We start from the raw sequence: 16,758 nt of genomic DNA, 5'->3' as shown, positions 1-16,758 counted from the left end.
TGATGGAGCTCCACCACATCCCTGTGCTGCTGGCTTGTGTTCTTTGAGAACTAGGAACAATGTCTCTCAACACTTTTCATTCAAACTCACTCACTGGATAACTTCTACCTCGTACTGGCCAACTCCCATCTCTTTCAGACTCATCACCTGCCATGAACAGGTTTTTCTTCCTTGACCTGAACTGGAACACATTCTGAACCCCCATTTCTCCTTCCACAAGACTCAAAAGTACAATCAATGTTTTACAATACCTTCAACATTGTACTATTCCTCCCCTCATTGCTCCCAGTAGCTACCATCATCTTGTTTTTCTTTCTGGGATGACATTAAAAAGCTGGTGCTAAGCACAGTGGTTCATGCCTAAAATCATAGCACTTGGGAGGTAAGAGAGATAAGAGCATGTTCAAGATCAGCCTAGGTGACATAGCAAAGCCCTGAGTCCAGGCCACAGAGGAAGACAATGCAGCCAGCCCTGATGAGACCTGATAGGCTAGGGTCAGAGGGAAGGGGAGGAGGACCTCCCCTATCAGTGGACTGGGGGAGGAGCACAGGAGGAAAAGAGGGAGGGAAGGATTGGGACAGCATGAGGGAGCGGGGCCACAGTGGGGATACAAAGTGAATAAATTGTAATTTTAAAAAAAGGTTAAAAAAAAAAAAAGAAAACTAAAGGCTAGGAATGCAGCTCAGTAGCAGAGTACATTACAAGTATATGCAAGGTTCAGGGCTCAGCATTATTATGAGAGAAAGAAAGGGTGATACTTGGACCTACAACTCTTCCAAGATACCACCACACAGAGATGAATCCTTCAAAATGGTTTCCTATTGAGATTTATGTCCTAATATATCTTTTCAGATCTAGGACTGAATAACTACTAAAGTCAAGTGAAAGAAAAGAATATTTTAAACTTTTTTTTTTGCCTTAAATAGATATGAATTCATATAACCCCCACAACACACACACAGAAAATAGAGCAAATGCATGCACCAAAATGTTAATAATTATCATTAGTAGTAAGATAACAAACATTGTATTTTCTGCTTTCAACTTGTATAGATTTCTAGTAAATAATAAGCAATACAGCCATGACTAGAAAACACGAAGCAGCCTACTCTATCCTTCTTGTTAACTGACAGAAAAGACACATGGACAGGTAAAATTTTGCCTTGAGGAAGGGACAAACACCTATGACGCCACCAGAACGGCTCCAACCTGGACACAAGTACTTGGGCAAGTAGATCTGGCCCTGCTCTGCCAACTGCAATCTGAAATTTTCAGTCACTGACTCCACGTTCTACCCTGGCAGTGGTAACTCATAGAGGCTTACTAGGGAAACAGAGGAAAAGTAACAGAGTCAAAGCTGTCTACTGCCTCTTAGTTAATTAAGGCAAGAAAGCAGAAGCAGTCTTTCTGATACACTAGCGAGCACTGAAGGCATGAGGCAAGTGTTCACAGAGGGGGTCGACTATAAGAAAAACAGACTAGGAAATAATCTCAATGAAACCTTATAAAACATGGCTTATGGTCACTTTGAAATAAAATTTATTTCAAGATGTAAGTTTTCTCATGTGAAATGAGCTAAATGATATTTACAGCTATTGCTGACAAAGATGGTACAAAGGGGAAATTGATTCTACCTATTTCTACGTGTTAGTGAAAGGTTCTCAGTACAGTTTTAGCAAATGTCCCGTACTGCGTTAAGAAGACAGAAGATGAGCCAGCAAGGGGGCTCAGTGGTAAAAGATGCTTGCCAGGGACTGAGCGGTAAAAGATGCTTGCCACCAAGTCTGACCACCAGAGTCAATCCCTGGGACACACGTGGTGGAAGGAGAGAGCCAACTCCTGCAAGTTGTCATCTGAAAGACAGACAGACACAGAGAGACAACCAGCTCCCCATACCCCCAGATGGGGAGAAGAGAGGAAGAAAAAACAAGAAAGTAAGATTTACTCCAGTAATACAAGGTTGGCTTAGTGTTAGAAAATCAATTTTAAAATGTACAATGTTAATACATGTCTAGGGAGAAAAATTACAGTTATTCCTATTGGTGCTGAATATTGCTTTAATAAAATTCAACAGAGTGACTGTTTTAAATTATGGGAAACTAGGAATTGATTGGTATTTCATTAACATAATTAAATATGTACATTTTAGCCATAAAGCTAAGTCTTATCAGACAAGAGAAGCAACGAAGACTTTTCCACAAAGATCAGGAGCAAGGAAGACCTAATATCCATTATTATGCAATGCTATATCTGAGGTACTTACCAATGCCATTAAAGTAAACTATTTGCAGACTACATGACTCTGCGCACACACACACACACACACACACACACACACACACACACCCCACTACTGAATCAGTTAGAAAACTAATTAGAAAAATAAAACGATGTTCAGACACGTGGAAATGAATAAGCAGACATCATCCACAAAAAGAGCCAATGAGAGGGCATTACGATCCAGAAAACTTTCATGACAGCAATGAAGACAAGGGATTTAGCAGTAAGTTTAACACACAATGTGCAAAAGTGTATAATGTTTACTCTTAAAAGGACATGAACATAAAGCTGAACCAACCGAAAGGATTGCCGGGTTTTGATACAGTACAAGGTCAATATCCTAAATCAAACATATATAAGTGTAATTCAGCGTAGAGAAAAATATAAGTAAGCATTTTCATGGAACTCGACAAGTTCACGCAAGACTGCCTGCATTAAAATAAATATGCAACGATACCCACAGAAACATTAAAAACAAGGTGCAACTAAGGAACATTCCAGATATCAAAATACACCACACGGCCTCTAAGTAATCCAGTGCTAAATCAGGAAGAAACAACCTGATCAACACAGCAGCAGTCTTCCAGGCCCTCAACACTCTTCTGATTAGTGCATTAACTTGCCACAAAAGCTGTTCTGTTTTTTGTTTGTTGCCTTGTTAAACACAAATCTAGAATCATTAACACAATCTAGAATGACTTGGAAAGAGAGAATCTCAGTTAAAAAACAAACAAACAAACAAACAAACAAAAAACGCCCCCAGAAGATGGGCCTGTGGGCAATGCCATCGATGGTTTGGGGACCCTGGGTGCTGTAAGAAAGCAGGCCGAGGCAGCCACGAGGAGCAAACCAGTAAGGAGCACTGCTCCAAGGCCTTTGCCTCAGTTTCTGCCTCCACGGTACTGCCTTTGCTTCCCTCGGTAGACCGTGACCTGGGATGTGTCGGCCAAATAAACTCCAAGTTGCTTTTTGATCATGGTGTTTTTCCATAGCAATAGAAAGCCTAACCAAAACAGAGATTGGTACCTGCCTCTGAGGTATTGCTGTGGCAGAGGCAGCCCTGTGGTTTGGAGGAGGAGTGTGACGACATGTGTATTCTGGGATGGAAAAGCCACAGAGTGCTCTACAGTTCAGTGGGAACATGGAAGGTAAGAATGCTGAGATCTGTGATATGATGGAGGCCTGGCTCTTGAAGTTTTAGAGGCAAGTCTCAGAGTCCCTTACACACCACTGCACTGTTCCTGTATTTGAGTTAAGAAGCTGTGGTTCTGGTGAGCTGGGGCTGAAGAATCAGCTCTGATAAACAAGACACCACCAGCTGCTGTCTTTGGATCCCTGTCCCTTAGCCTGGCTGCCTTGTCTGGCCTCAGTGGGAGAAGATGTGCTTAGCTCTGCTGTGACTTGAGGTGCCATGGTGGGTTGGTACCCTTTAGGGGCCTCCCTTTCTCAGAGAAGAAGGGAAGGGAGGAATGAGGGGCAAGAGATATGAGAATGAGACTGGGAGGAGAGGAGGGAGGGGACTGGGATCCAACTATAAAGTGATTAAATAAATAAAGTCTAAAAGAAGAAGAGGAGGAGGAGGAGAAGGAAGAGGAAAGCCAGCTGTGGTAGCACAAATCTTTAATCCCAGCACCTGAGAGGCAGAGGCAGGCTGATCTCTGTGAGTTTGAGGCCAGCCTGGTCTACAAAGTGAGTTCCAGGACAGCCAGGGCTATACAGAACAAAATAAAAATCAAAAGGGAAAAAAAAAGAAAGTGTCTGGAGAGTGTTTCCTTGGGGTCAGCACACAGAAGCTCTGTGGCCCAAGTAGGCCAAGGCTGTATGTGATGCTGGCAATTGAACTTGCTAGTGTGTAAGAGTCTCCCATGTGGTACCGGTTTAGAAAGCACAAAGGACAAATGGAACAAGGCTGAAGCTGAGCACTATGAGAAGTCAGAAGATGACATTTGTGAAGGTGCAGCCTCAACTGCAGTGGAAGCCCCGGAACTGAGGCAGTCATGAAGCAAAACTGAGGCTTTGGCCATGTGGCAGGGTCAGAGTCCCTGAAGGTGGCCTAAGAAAGGCTACTGGTAAAGGTGTGGCACAGTCAGAGCAGAGACTCCAGCATTTTGGAGATACCAGGATCATGGGTCGACTACCAATGACAGCAGCAGGTATGGAGTGGAGCCAGGTGGAGTCTATGAGTCAGTCTGGGTGTACTGTAGATGGCACAGCAGACACAGAGCGAACAAGGCCCTTTTAGAGTCCAGAAGATCACAGAGCAGTGGTTCTTGACCTGTGGGTTGCAACCTCTTTCACCGGGGTCACGTAAGACCATCTGCATATCAGATATTTACATTACAGTTCAATTAGAGTTATGAAGTAGCAACAATAATTTTATGGTTGGGGGTCAAGCACAACATGAGGAACTGTTAAGGGGTTAGGAAGCAACAGGAAGGTTGAGGACCACTGGTCTACAGTGAATCCCAGATGTATGACATTGGGCTTATTATACTGTTGGACTTTGGTTTTGTGTTAATCTGATTATAACTGTGCCCTGGCTCTTCCTTTTTGAACTAAGTATGTAACTTACTGTTTTTATTTTACAGGAACCAACAGTTAAGAAAGTTGTAATTTTTTGAAGACTATGGATAGTAGAAAGGGTTTTAGCTGTGAAAGAGACTGAATATATAAAATATTTGCTTTTTTTTTTTTTTTTGAGACAGGGTTTCTCTCTATAGACCTAGCTGACTCTGAACTCAGAGATTCCCCCTGCCTCTGCCTCTCAAGTGCTGGGATTAAAGGCATGTGCCAACGTGACCAGCTAACTGTTTTAATTTTTTATAAACTGTGAAACTTTATAAGTTGGAATGTTTTATATCGTAATATCAATATTACAGAATGTGATCTCAGGGATGAACAAGAAGGAAAAGGTTATGATTTAATAAGTGATGTGTTTGTATATCAAGTTAAGAAGGGGGTCTATTACTGTTATTTTTGTCAACTTGACACAAGCTAGAGTCACCTGGAATGAGGAACCTCATTTGAAAAAAATGCCTCCCATCAATCAGATGGGCTGTAAGCAAGCCTGTAGTGGTTTTCTAGGTTGACTGGTTGGTTGATGCAGGAGGGCCCAGCGCACTGTGGGCTGGTGATCCCCAGCTGTAGAAGAAAGCAGGCTGAGCAAGCCGCAGGGAACGAACCGGTAAACAGCCCCTCCATGGCTTCTGCTGCAGTCTCTGGCCCCAGATTTCTGCTCTGAGTCCCTGCACTGACTTCCCTTGCGTCTTTATCACAGCAATGGAGACCCTAGCTAAGAAGGAGTGTTAGGAGCCTGGATTTCTAAGAACCGCATAAACACCAGGTGGGCGTGGAGGCCAGCTTGTAATTCCAAAGCTCACAAGGCAAAGCGCTGCTTGGACAAGAACAGCCACAAGCTGTACTGGCGAGTTCTAGGTTCAGCTGACGCCCTGACCCAATGCATATAGTAAAGTAGGATCGAGGACGACCCCAATACTTCCACATCCATGTACAGATATGCACATGCATGTGCCTACATGCAAACATGCATGTGTGTGCACACACCCACAGGAGAGAAAAAAGGGAGGACACATAGAAAATACAAATAGATACGATGCGCAATGGCTCCATCTCAAATCACTGTGGAAACAAACAAACTTAACTGTGGTGCTGGGATTGCCCAGGCCATGTGCCAGCTAACATTTTGATTAGCCACAGACCACATGTAAGGCAGTCGGTGGTCCTTTCATAAAGGACCTGGAAAATTCCCGTGGCTGGGTGATGCAGACACAGAATGCCAGAGAACAGTAAGTTATCCATATGCTTGTGGTAACAAGTGGAAAGTTATTGTACAGCCAACTGCCCGAAAGTGCGGCTCATACAACTAAATACAGTAATGAGAGCGCAGACAACAACCATGTCCCTGGCTGTGCATTTCATTCACAATCCTTGTTATTATTCAGAGTGAACTTCCACTCACAGCCATGCTACAGCAGCAGCCTTACACAGTTCATCTTTACCCTGCTTTTTCAGTCCATCAAAGCATCATACTGATTACTGAGTGACCCATACCATCTAGGACTAATTGAGGACACTCTATGACATCCACACAATGAACGGACTAAACGATGGTGTGCTTCTCAAAATGGGTTCCTGCTGTTGACAGACGTGAACTCCAAACACATCATGCCTTTAAGCAAGAATAAACATGCACACACTAGAGGAAAGTATGAGTGAACTCTACTTTCAAAGATATAGGGAAGGACCTCCTAGTATGACTTAAAATCCAGATCCAATAAAAGACTGATACCTGTAACTACAGAAAATTTTAAATTTACTGGGGGAGGCAGGTGATGCCACGTGTGGAGGTCAGAGGACACTCTCTGCTGTTGACTTTCCCCAGCTAACCTTGTGGAAGCTGAGGCTCAAACTCAGCTTGTCAAGTTGGCTCCTGAGTGCTAAGCCATGTCACCTTTAAAATTCAAATTGTGGGCTGGAGAGATGGCTCAGAGGTTAAGAACACTCACTGTTCTTCCAAAGGTGCTGAGTTCAATCCCCAGCAACCACATGGTGGCTTATAACCATCTATAGTAAGATCTGGTGTACAGGCAGAATGTTGTATAGATAATAAATAAATCTTTTTAAAATTCATATTGCAATAAATACGAAAAATTAGAGGACAACTGGACTGCACACACAGTGGCAGCGTCTGGCCAACCCTCATGTATAAGGTGCTCACAAACCAATAGACATGTGATCGAAGAGTGTGCAAAACGCATATACAGACAAGTGACATGATATGACCATTAAACTGACCAAAGAGTATTCTTACAGTTAAGAGAAAACATTAACTAAATGTCACTGAGGTTGGAAAGGCAGCACAGCATGCTGGGAAGACTGGGGACTCTTTGTATGCAGGAGTTTGGCACTATCTGCCAGCACTGCGCACTCAGGGCTAGCACGATGGCTCAGAGGGTAAGATGCTTTCTGCCACCAATCCTGGGAAGCTGAATTTGGTCCTTGATGTCCACTGACTCCTGAAAGCTGTCCTCTGATCACCGCCATGTGCACTGGCCTACATACGTGCACCCTCACATGCGTGCACACAAAACAAAAACAAACGAACATTTAGCAGACTTTTCAAAACTACATGTATGTGTGTGTGTGCGCGCCTTAGGGTAGCAATCCCACTTTTAAGGAGTTCACCCTGAAAGTAAACATCCAACAATTTGAAAATGCATATATATATACACACACGCAAGCATCACTGCAGCACTGTCTATCACTACAGAATGCAAGAGGTCATTTGCAAGGTCACAAACACGGGAGACAGAATAGCTGCGGTACACTCATGCATTGGAATACTATGCAGCTGTAAGAAAAAGTAAACACACCTCCTACACAGACTGACATAGTGATGTCCAGAACAGGACTGAGGGGGAAAACAGCAATAAACAAACAAATAAAACAACAGGAGAGGAAATCCATGTGAATTTATGTGTGCACACACCTACCTATATACCTGCATACTTATGTCAAAAAGTATAGGAAGGAGGAGCTTGACATTAAATAGGGCAGTAGGAGAGGAGGGACATTCCTCGCGTAAGTATATATTTCTGTATATAACTCTGACTTTTGACTCATGGTAATATTGAAAAGCAAGATGAAAAAGCCAAAAGAGATGGCTAAGATGAAATTAGGTCACAAACTGAACCTGGTAAGTGCAGTGATGTGTGGGTAATAGTATGATGATGGGGACCTAGGAGCTTAAAATTCTGAGTAAGCGATCTAACCTTTACTCTGTCAAACTAAGTACAAAGTATTCTAAACAAAGACAGGCTTCTTGTTCACAGAATTCTCCTAGTAAGTCCGAATTCATTTTCTGGGTATTTTAAGGCTGGGGGAAAAAAAAAAGCCAATATAGAGAACAAGAGCCCAAGCTTCTTATAGTTGAAAGGGGAACTGCTAGCCCTGAGAGGGTGCCCTGTGGATGTGCTGGAACTAGCAGCATTGTTTTTATTGTTGGGCAGGCACGTGGGTGCACAGGTAAAGGCGAGCACATACTTATAATAGACAGGTACATGTAGCCGGGCATGGTGGCGAACGCCTTTAATCTCAGCGTTCAGGAGGCAGAGGCAGGCGGACTTTTGTGAGTTCAAGGTCAGCGTGGTCTACAATGTTAGTCCAGGGCAGCCAAGGCTACAGAGAAACCTGCTTTGAAAAGAACAAACAAACAAACAAATAAACCAAAACAGGTACATGCACCGGAAGACCATGCGTGCATGCGTGCATGTGTGTATACAATCCCCGTGTCTACGTCTCTAGACAGGGACCTCTCAGCAGCAGTAACCGTGATCACAGCCCACACTTGGCTCCCACAGTAATGAAAACACCAACCAACCAACCAACAAACAAAAAAACCCAACAAACTGATTCTACAACTGCAACTTGCCAAGACAGGATGGGTGGGGAAGACACACTAGTGTCAGTGTTCAGAAGAGGGTAAGGGGTAAGAGAGACAGCTTGAAGAGACTCCGCCTGGCTACACCTGCAGTGGTGTGAGCAAGCTAAACACTACTACTAGAACCCATAGGTTTACGAGGCAATAAATTAGACAGGGAGGAGAATAAAGGCCACCCTTAGGTTAAAACCCCAAATGGTCCACCTGGAAGGAATGCGGGGTTGACTGGCAAACATCACCATACCTAACGGTCTCCAAGTATTTCAGATACACAATCATCACACCAACAAAAAAATCCTTCCTACTCTTTTTGCAATTTTTCTGAATTTGCATGAAAACAAGTTAACAGAAATCTCTACAGGAAGCTTAACTTCCCTTCCATGGTCATACCAGTGCACAGAAAACTAGCTTAGGACTCCTTACATTTTGTGCTAAGGGTTGGGTAACTCTTCCTCTGGCTTGGCAGCAGCAGTGCCTGATACAGGGCCTGCACTCACTCTTCCCTGGAGCTCCCCATAGGGTGACGGATGGCAACACTTGGGTCCCACAGCCACTCCGTCTCCGATGCCTCTCTGGTGGTGCAGCTACATGCCAATCAGCACTTAGCTGCAGTCCTCCCTTTGACTTTGATGCATCCAAGGGAATTCCCCCCTCCAGCTTTATTTAGGCTACCTCCTCTTCAACTATTCCTTTCTCTCCTTAAGGATTCATGCATAGAAAATCACGGGATATGAATAATTTCCATAGATGTAAACTCACACTGAGGACACAATGATGATAACAGCTAACACTTACTGCGCTTTCATTTTATACTGCCAGACTCTATTTCACTGATTTTCACGGTAAGACTAAGAGACACTTGCATCTTTTTACTTAAAATGGTTTGCTCACCTCTCTAAAACAGTGACCCTGTGTTCACACAATGCCAGCTAACAAGGGACAAGAGCAGAAAAACAGGGCACCCGGTAGTCTCACTTTCCTAGGGCAATGTAGTTTCTTAGGCTGTTTTCACAGCAACTCCTAAAATCCCCCTTAGAAGCTCAGGATTGACTCACACGAAGGCTTTAGGGTCTGCCTTCACAAGAAAAGCAGAGAAAACATCTCTGTGATCAAGAAAGGTCTTTATCCACAGCTGTTTGTCTGGCTAGGAAGGGCCTCACACTTCTTCAGGAAGGCGAGAGTCAGTCATGAAAACCATGCTGGCTGCCTAATACAAACACACAAATCCTACAGCATAGCTCAGGGCGGCTGTGTTTTTCCATTGAGATTAAAAAAAAAAAAAAAAAATTAAACCCACTAAACAAATATTGGAAACTAACCCACATTAAGCCATAGTTCACTGCACTAAAGCCTGAGTGGTGTCCTGGGTTGAGGGGCCTCTGTGAGACCACAGAGGTCTCATCTAAAAAATGCAGGGAAGGAGACAGCCCTGAGGAGCAAGGGCCACTCTTGGAAGACAGGCAGCTTTCACTTTATCTTGCTTTTACCACATCCATAAAGACCTTCTTGGTTAAATAAGAAAGTCGGTCAACTTGTACACATTTTCCAGAAAAACATCTCTAAAGTAGCAAAAACAACAAAGTTAGCAGAAAATAGCCTTCTGGGGCACAAACAAACAAACAAACAAGTATTGAAGGCTCATGGTCACAATTCTTAGAAAGTTCTACAGTCTAAGTATACCCCTCCCCGTGGAAAAGAGTCACGATTTACTTACAAGTTTTTGTATTTCACATAAAATTCCTCAACTTCTACCTCCTCTCCAGATTCCTTCTGCAACAAAAGAAAATTGAGGTACACACTTAAAATCATATACTGGAATATTTCAACAGCAGCCACACATTCCCACATGAGGACACCATGTCTGAGATGGCCTTCCTGGGAAGATGAGCATACAGGAGGCCTTGGCAGCCCAGGCCACGGAGACTGACGCACTCAGGCACATACACACTGCTCCACTCAACGTGCTTGTGATTCTACGGCATGAATCATTTTAACTCCTCCCTAACCACATGCAGCTTCATTCACAACAACCTGACCCCAAACCTGGCTTTCTGCCAAACCCGCAGTGTTAAGTAGACGCCAAGTGTACCATTTTCTCAGGCAGCAGCCAATTAGCAACTGCTCTCCTGAATGCCATATGTATTATTTTTGGCTGCCTCATGGCAACTTTACATTGTGGGTTTTGTAATGTTTTAAAATATTTAAAAGACATTTATTTCTCCATATAGTTAATAACTCTAAACAAGAAACCATATAAAAGTAAACCTTGTTCTTATGGTGTAATTCAGTGCATCACGATTCATAGTTTGAGTTTTACTCAGTGGAACAATTAAAATCTCTCAGACAAGATGTCTCACACACACAACAGCCAAATAAAATTAACACTTCCAATCCCACGTTTAGGTGGGCTAAAATTGCGATGCATGTCCGCCAAGTCAAGAGCTTTCAGTGGTCAGACCGCCTCCAGAAAACACCAAAGACAACACCGATATTATGATTTAGCCATCTCTCTTTTTCGTTTTGAAACTAAAGTTTCAGGCTGGTCAACAGTTCGTAATGTCATTTTCTTACAAACATTTGCACACACAAAGCTGAGATGTAAATCATAAACGTCCTTTACCCATGTTTTAGGAAGTTCTTTTATGCTCCTGCCAGAGCCCCCAAGCCTGCCTGGAGGCTCATGCATGGGTCCCAGGTGGCCCCAAAGATCTCTGAAGAAGATGAAGGTGAGTAGAAACACGGCAGAGCCTAGACAGTGTAGCTGGCATGGAGGAGGACAGAGGGGCACACATCTTTCAAAGGCACGTGGGTTGGCCTAAAGACTACAATCTGATTAGAATCCTCTCAAAACTTTTATCAATTTCAATTGAACCTACCATGTTAAACTGCTTCTCACCAATGAGAAGCCTGTATACTCTAGAGTGCGGCCAACACCTACCAACATCTGGTTTTACCCCAGCAGGCCTATGAAAAGTCCGTTTTAAATCAACATATCCAGCTTTTGTTTATCCAGAATGAAAAGCAGTGTGCCTACACCTCCAGAGGCGGCACAAAAACCCGGGTTACTCCATTGCTCTGCACTTCAGGTGACAATCCATCTAGGACTTGACCCACCATTTCTAACCCCAGTATTTTCTCATCCTACTCCTGTTCAAGATATATTACATTTATACAGAATTAGAGACTCTGGTAGAAAATTAAAGATGAAAGCAGACAACCATGAAAAGAGGCAGGTCTTACAGCATGTCCTAAAAGTCCTAAACGTCAACTTGAAGTGGGTCTGAAGTAGCCATGCTCTTACAGACTTGGGGTGCAATCTATATTTCTTTGAAATAATTTTTCAAATCGATATATCTTCTAGATGGGGTAAAAAAAAAAAAACATTATTTACAGCAATATCGTTTCTTCTAACTTCCTTCTTTCTAATTGTCTCTTCAATGCTGTACTTTCTTTTCTGCCTTGTGGTTAATGGACTCAGGGTCCCCCAAGTCTAACTGTCAGTGAGACACACAGGCCCCAACCTTCTGCAGTGGAAATGGGTTATGTTCGATCTCAGTTCTGCTTCCAGAAAGCCATCTGCCTACAACCCATGGACACCCACTCTCCTGTCATTGTCCCCCATTCCCCAAGGAACATGCTGAAGGCTACCAAGATGACAGAGCTGTCTGGGGGAAGAAATGGGCTCCGTGACTACATTTAGCAGCACTTGGACCTGGCCAAGCATTGTCATGGGGCCTGTATCTTCTAAATGTTCCCAAGTAAAGAAAACACACTCTTCTATTTAACAGTCCACACATGTAACAGGCATATTCTTGCTGTAGCTCTTCAACTACAGCTGTTACTTACATTTCACATAAATGTGCATATGTTGACCTCTTTTGCTTTACTCATAGGGTATGGGTCCATGAGCCTATAAAGCACCACTTCAAGAATTTACTAGAGACGTCTACTTTGTCCAGCGTCCCACACTAGCACGACCAGTGTTGGACGTTGGAGTAGCTCCACCCACGCACATACACACAACACTCATACTTACTCCCTGGCCAGCTACTGTTTAACCTGACAGTGCTCTGAGTATTTTCATATGCTCAACAGACATTTGAAAAAGGTGTGCTCCTTCCATTCACCAGCGAGGATAAGGAATCTTCACAGTTTACACAAAACTTGATGTATTAACTAATACATTTGTCTCATTATTCATGTGATCAAGACCTTTACATCAGGCAAGGAGCCTACTTGTCTAACCTGGCCTGGAATAGCCACTAGCAGGTGTGATAACCCCACGCCCTGAAAGAAGGAATGGCCTTTCTTAATTAGACAGTTCCCCTACTCAAAACTGTAGTATACCAAGCAAAGGAAAATATTAATTAAAAAATAAAGCAAAATTGAAAAAGCACCCCAACAAAAATAGATAAAGTGCTTCTGGTCTATTATACTTCATTCTCCAACAGAGACAGTGAGCCACAGTTTACATACTGAGGAATAAGGACATTCTAGGGAAGACAGTTAAGAGCTTAATTTTATAGTCTGCTTTTTTATTGTTTGGCTCAATTAAAATTAACTTCTCATGAAGAAAAATGTATCATGTAAATAAAGAAAAACAATAGAATTTTGGGGAACAGAATATAGTTCATCCAGAATTTGCCTCTAAGATACTTCTGACCTTACAATCCAAAAAGGACTTGGATTCTTTTCCACAGGTGGACGGCATATAGAAGGTGCTATGACTAAATGTGGAAAACAAAAGCTATGCACACGAAGTGTCTACTCAAACATTCAAACTTACCTCAAGGTTCATATGCAAGGCTCCTCCCCTGGGCCTCGGGTACATTAACTTGGGTTTAGGACAACATATAAATGCCAAGCCTTAGCCCGTTATCATGGTTTGCTAGGGTGAGGATGCTCTCCCAGGGAGCCTTGAGTTTACAGAACACACTGTGGATCTCTGGCCTTGCACGGCTTCGCGAATGGAGGTGACTGACTTGGGAACGCACTGAGTTCCTGCTATATTGGCACCCTCAGCACAGGCCTGAGAGCTCACAGCAGTTCCCACAGCACTCACGGCCATACAGAGAAACACAAGCATGTGTGCACATGTATGAGGGAGGGAAGGGGTGGAAGGAGGGAGAGGGAGAGGGAGGGAGAGAGGGATAGAGAGAGAGAGAGAACTAGCTCTCTTTGAACAGACAATTCGTAAATTATTCATGGTAATAGGAACCATTGCTAGAATCCACAGAAAAAAAAATCTCAAATTTACTTTTTTTTTCACATGCAACATTGTCCCCTGGTGTTTTTAAAAGCGATAACTTAAAGTAACTTAGGTTAAGAACATTAGCATTTTAAGAAGTTAGTACCTGGTAATGTTTAGATCTCTTAATGGATTTTTCTGATCCTTCCAGGGCCAGCAGCAACAGATGAGCAGCTGGGCGCACTCTACTCTCTTACTTTCATTCAGTCCGTCTTCACAAGAACTTTTCCCGCTAATTTTCTCCATTCTCAGGTTCACCAAGCCAATACATCAGTGGTAGGTCATGACCCCTTTGGGGTGAGGGTAGGGGTCAAATAGCCCTTTCACAGGGTTCGCATATCAGATATCCTGCTTATCAGATATTTAAATTACGATAGTAGCAGGATTACAGTTACGAAGTAGCAAAATTTTATGGTTGTGGGTCACCACAACACGAGCAGCTGTATTAAAGGGTTGAAGCATTAGGAAGGCTAAGGATTGTTTCAAAAAATGCTCTGTCCTCATATACATCAACAGTGACTTCTAATGCCTTATGGTAAGCTACACAGGGTTGAAATAGCATACCACTGTCTAACATAGACAGTGGTAATAGCTATTTGTATTCCGTGGGTACCTTTACCTGCCAGTAAAGGTGAAAGGAGGGAAGGAGGGAAGGAGGGAAGGAGGGAAGGAGGGAAGGAGGGAAGGAAGGAAGGAAGGAAGGAAGGAAGGAAGGAAGGAAGGAAGGAAGGAACCATGCCCTACCCCAAGCATAATCTCACTAGCTATGAATAATAGAGTTAGTTATCAATTGCAGCTCCAAACCTTCTGAGCATGCCCGCTGAAATACTATCACTTCAACAGAAATTAGTGTATCCCATCCCAACAATATGCCACTTACTCAAATATATGTACTCATAAATTAACAGTTCTAGAGTCATGAGGAAAAAGGGGCGGTGTTTCTAATGGGTTAAGTAGTGCTCATGTCTGTCTCAACAGGTGGCAAATCTGGCTTAGTTTTTATCATTTAATCCATCAGGGCATGAAGCTGCAAATTCAAAGTCACAAATAGCCTCCTCCACACTTCACCTTTACACTCAATTTGAAATATCTTGGCTTGTTGCTCCTGGTAGTTTTTAATATGAGCATGCAATGGATAAACCGATAAAAGTGAACGGAGTACATAAGATAAAAGCAAAACTAGAGTGTGAGATACAGATAGACAAGTCTACTGTTGGTGCAACAGTATCTCAATAGCCTCTTTTTTTTTTTTTAAAAATAAGATATCTTTTTATTTATGTGTCTATGTGTGTGCATGTATGTGACTGCAGGTGCCCACAGAGGCCAGAAGAGGGCACTGGATCACCTGGAGTTGGAGTTACAGGTGGTTTTAACCCACTCAAAAAACGGAACTGAACTCAGGTCCTCTGGAAGAGGAACGTAACTTGACCGCTCAGTTAGCTCTCCAGCTCCTAAAAATGACAAATTAACCTCAGTATTTGTGTAAGTGCCTGTGGTCCCCAGTATTTTGTTTCTGGTCATGGTGGGTTTTGCATGTCTATTTGGCTAGTTTTATTTCCCCATCATCTGACAGTTGATAAGCTTTACAACCCAGAGCACCTTAATGCCTCCTCTTGGAAAACTATGCCTTGTATACATTTTACTAAATGAAACCACATTTGTTCTACCTATCAAAAGATGAATGTGTACTTTCATTCAACTTAAAGAAAAATAAAAAGAGCTACGAGGCTTGAGCGACTGATCTGTATGGATACTTTCTAGAGACACAAGCTCAGCTAAACTGGGTAAGGCAATGGTGTGGAGCAGAGGACTCCCAGTGGTTCAAGAAAATACTGGAATTCTTCATTCCAACATCTCTCAGTAGCAAGCTAACCTGCTGCCCACTGGCAAGTACTTCTGCTTATCAATATCAACTTTGTAGATAGTCTGAACACATTAGTTACATATGCAAAAGTTATCAGAGTTCTGATAAAATGTCTATTTGCCCCAGTAATTAGCAGATCTTGCTGTGGGCTTTTCCAGAGGAGGCTCCTAAGCAAGGCCTTTTTATGAACACATTCTATAAAAAAGGCAGTCTGTGATTCTGTAAGTTTTAAAGCATTTCTCTGGAGTCTTTTGAGTTTTTTACCTTCTCCAAATAGTGTTATAAAGGTTGATACATCTTAATTTCATTGCTTAGTTCAGTTCTGATTCCATTGCAGATTAATTACCCACCCCCCAACTTACACTGGGGTAGTATATCAGACAGGATCAGATATATCACCAGAGATTTCATTTTACAATAATGTAACCATTGAGCTTTCCTTTGTTTTCTTAAGGAATGGTCACATGCAGAATAAGCTCACCCTGAACTCCGCATCCTCATGCACCCGCCATCATACCCAGCTCCATAATGAATCTTAACAGAGCGTTATGCAGCAAACAGCCTGGAAGGTCACACCCCATGGACTTCCATCTTTGCACGCAGCACTCACCTGCTTTTTCACTAAACGACTGCTCATAATCTTCTCTACCACTGGGCCTTCTGCATCAACAGATTCCTGAAAAAGAGAAAGTGGCATCAATCGATCCAAATGGAAAACACTTGTCCTGTGCTACCATAGCAAGCAGGAAATCATTCCCCTCTGCCCATGGCACCACACCCTTTTTAAATCACTTGGTACAAAGTCTCCAGTGGGAAAATTTTTAGGAGAGAGAGAGAGAGAAAGAGAGAGAGAGAGAGAGAAAGAAAGAAAGAAAGAAAGAAAGAAAGAAAGAAAGAAAGAAAGA

The 16,758-nt window shown here is 42.8% G+C and overlaps 1 protein-coding gene across 2 annotated transcripts in view; it reads right to left on the bottom strand.

Annotated features, from left to right (window-relative positions):
• Chd7 (chromodomain helicase DNA binding protein 7) overlaps positions 1-16,758 on the bottom strand; it is a 168,280-nt gene that overhangs the window by 47,867 nt on the left and 103,655 nt on the right. For both annotated transcript variants that reach the window (XM_055603216.1, XM_055603217.1), the window contains exons 6-7: positions 16,464-16,529; positions 10,456-10,511 (exon numbers count right to left, since the gene is read on the bottom strand). In XM_055603216.1, the coding sequence (XP_055459191.1) occupies positions 10,456-10,511; positions 16,464-16,529 (122 nt within the window). The remainder of the gene's footprint in view (positions 1-10,455; positions 10,512-16,463; positions 16,530-16,758) is intronic.

The sequence above is a fragment of the Psammomys obesus genome, unplaced genomic scaffold (assembly GCF_907164565.1).
Source record: "Psammomys obesus unplaced genomic scaffold, mPsaObe1.curated_primary_1811, whole genome shotgun sequence".
NCBI classification, from domain to species: Eukaryota; Metazoa; Chordata; class Mammalia; order Rodentia; family Muridae; genus Psammomys; species Psammomys obesus.
The sequence above is the reverse complement of the archived record's forward strand: the minus strand, read 5'-3'. Positions and strand labels throughout refer to the sequence as shown.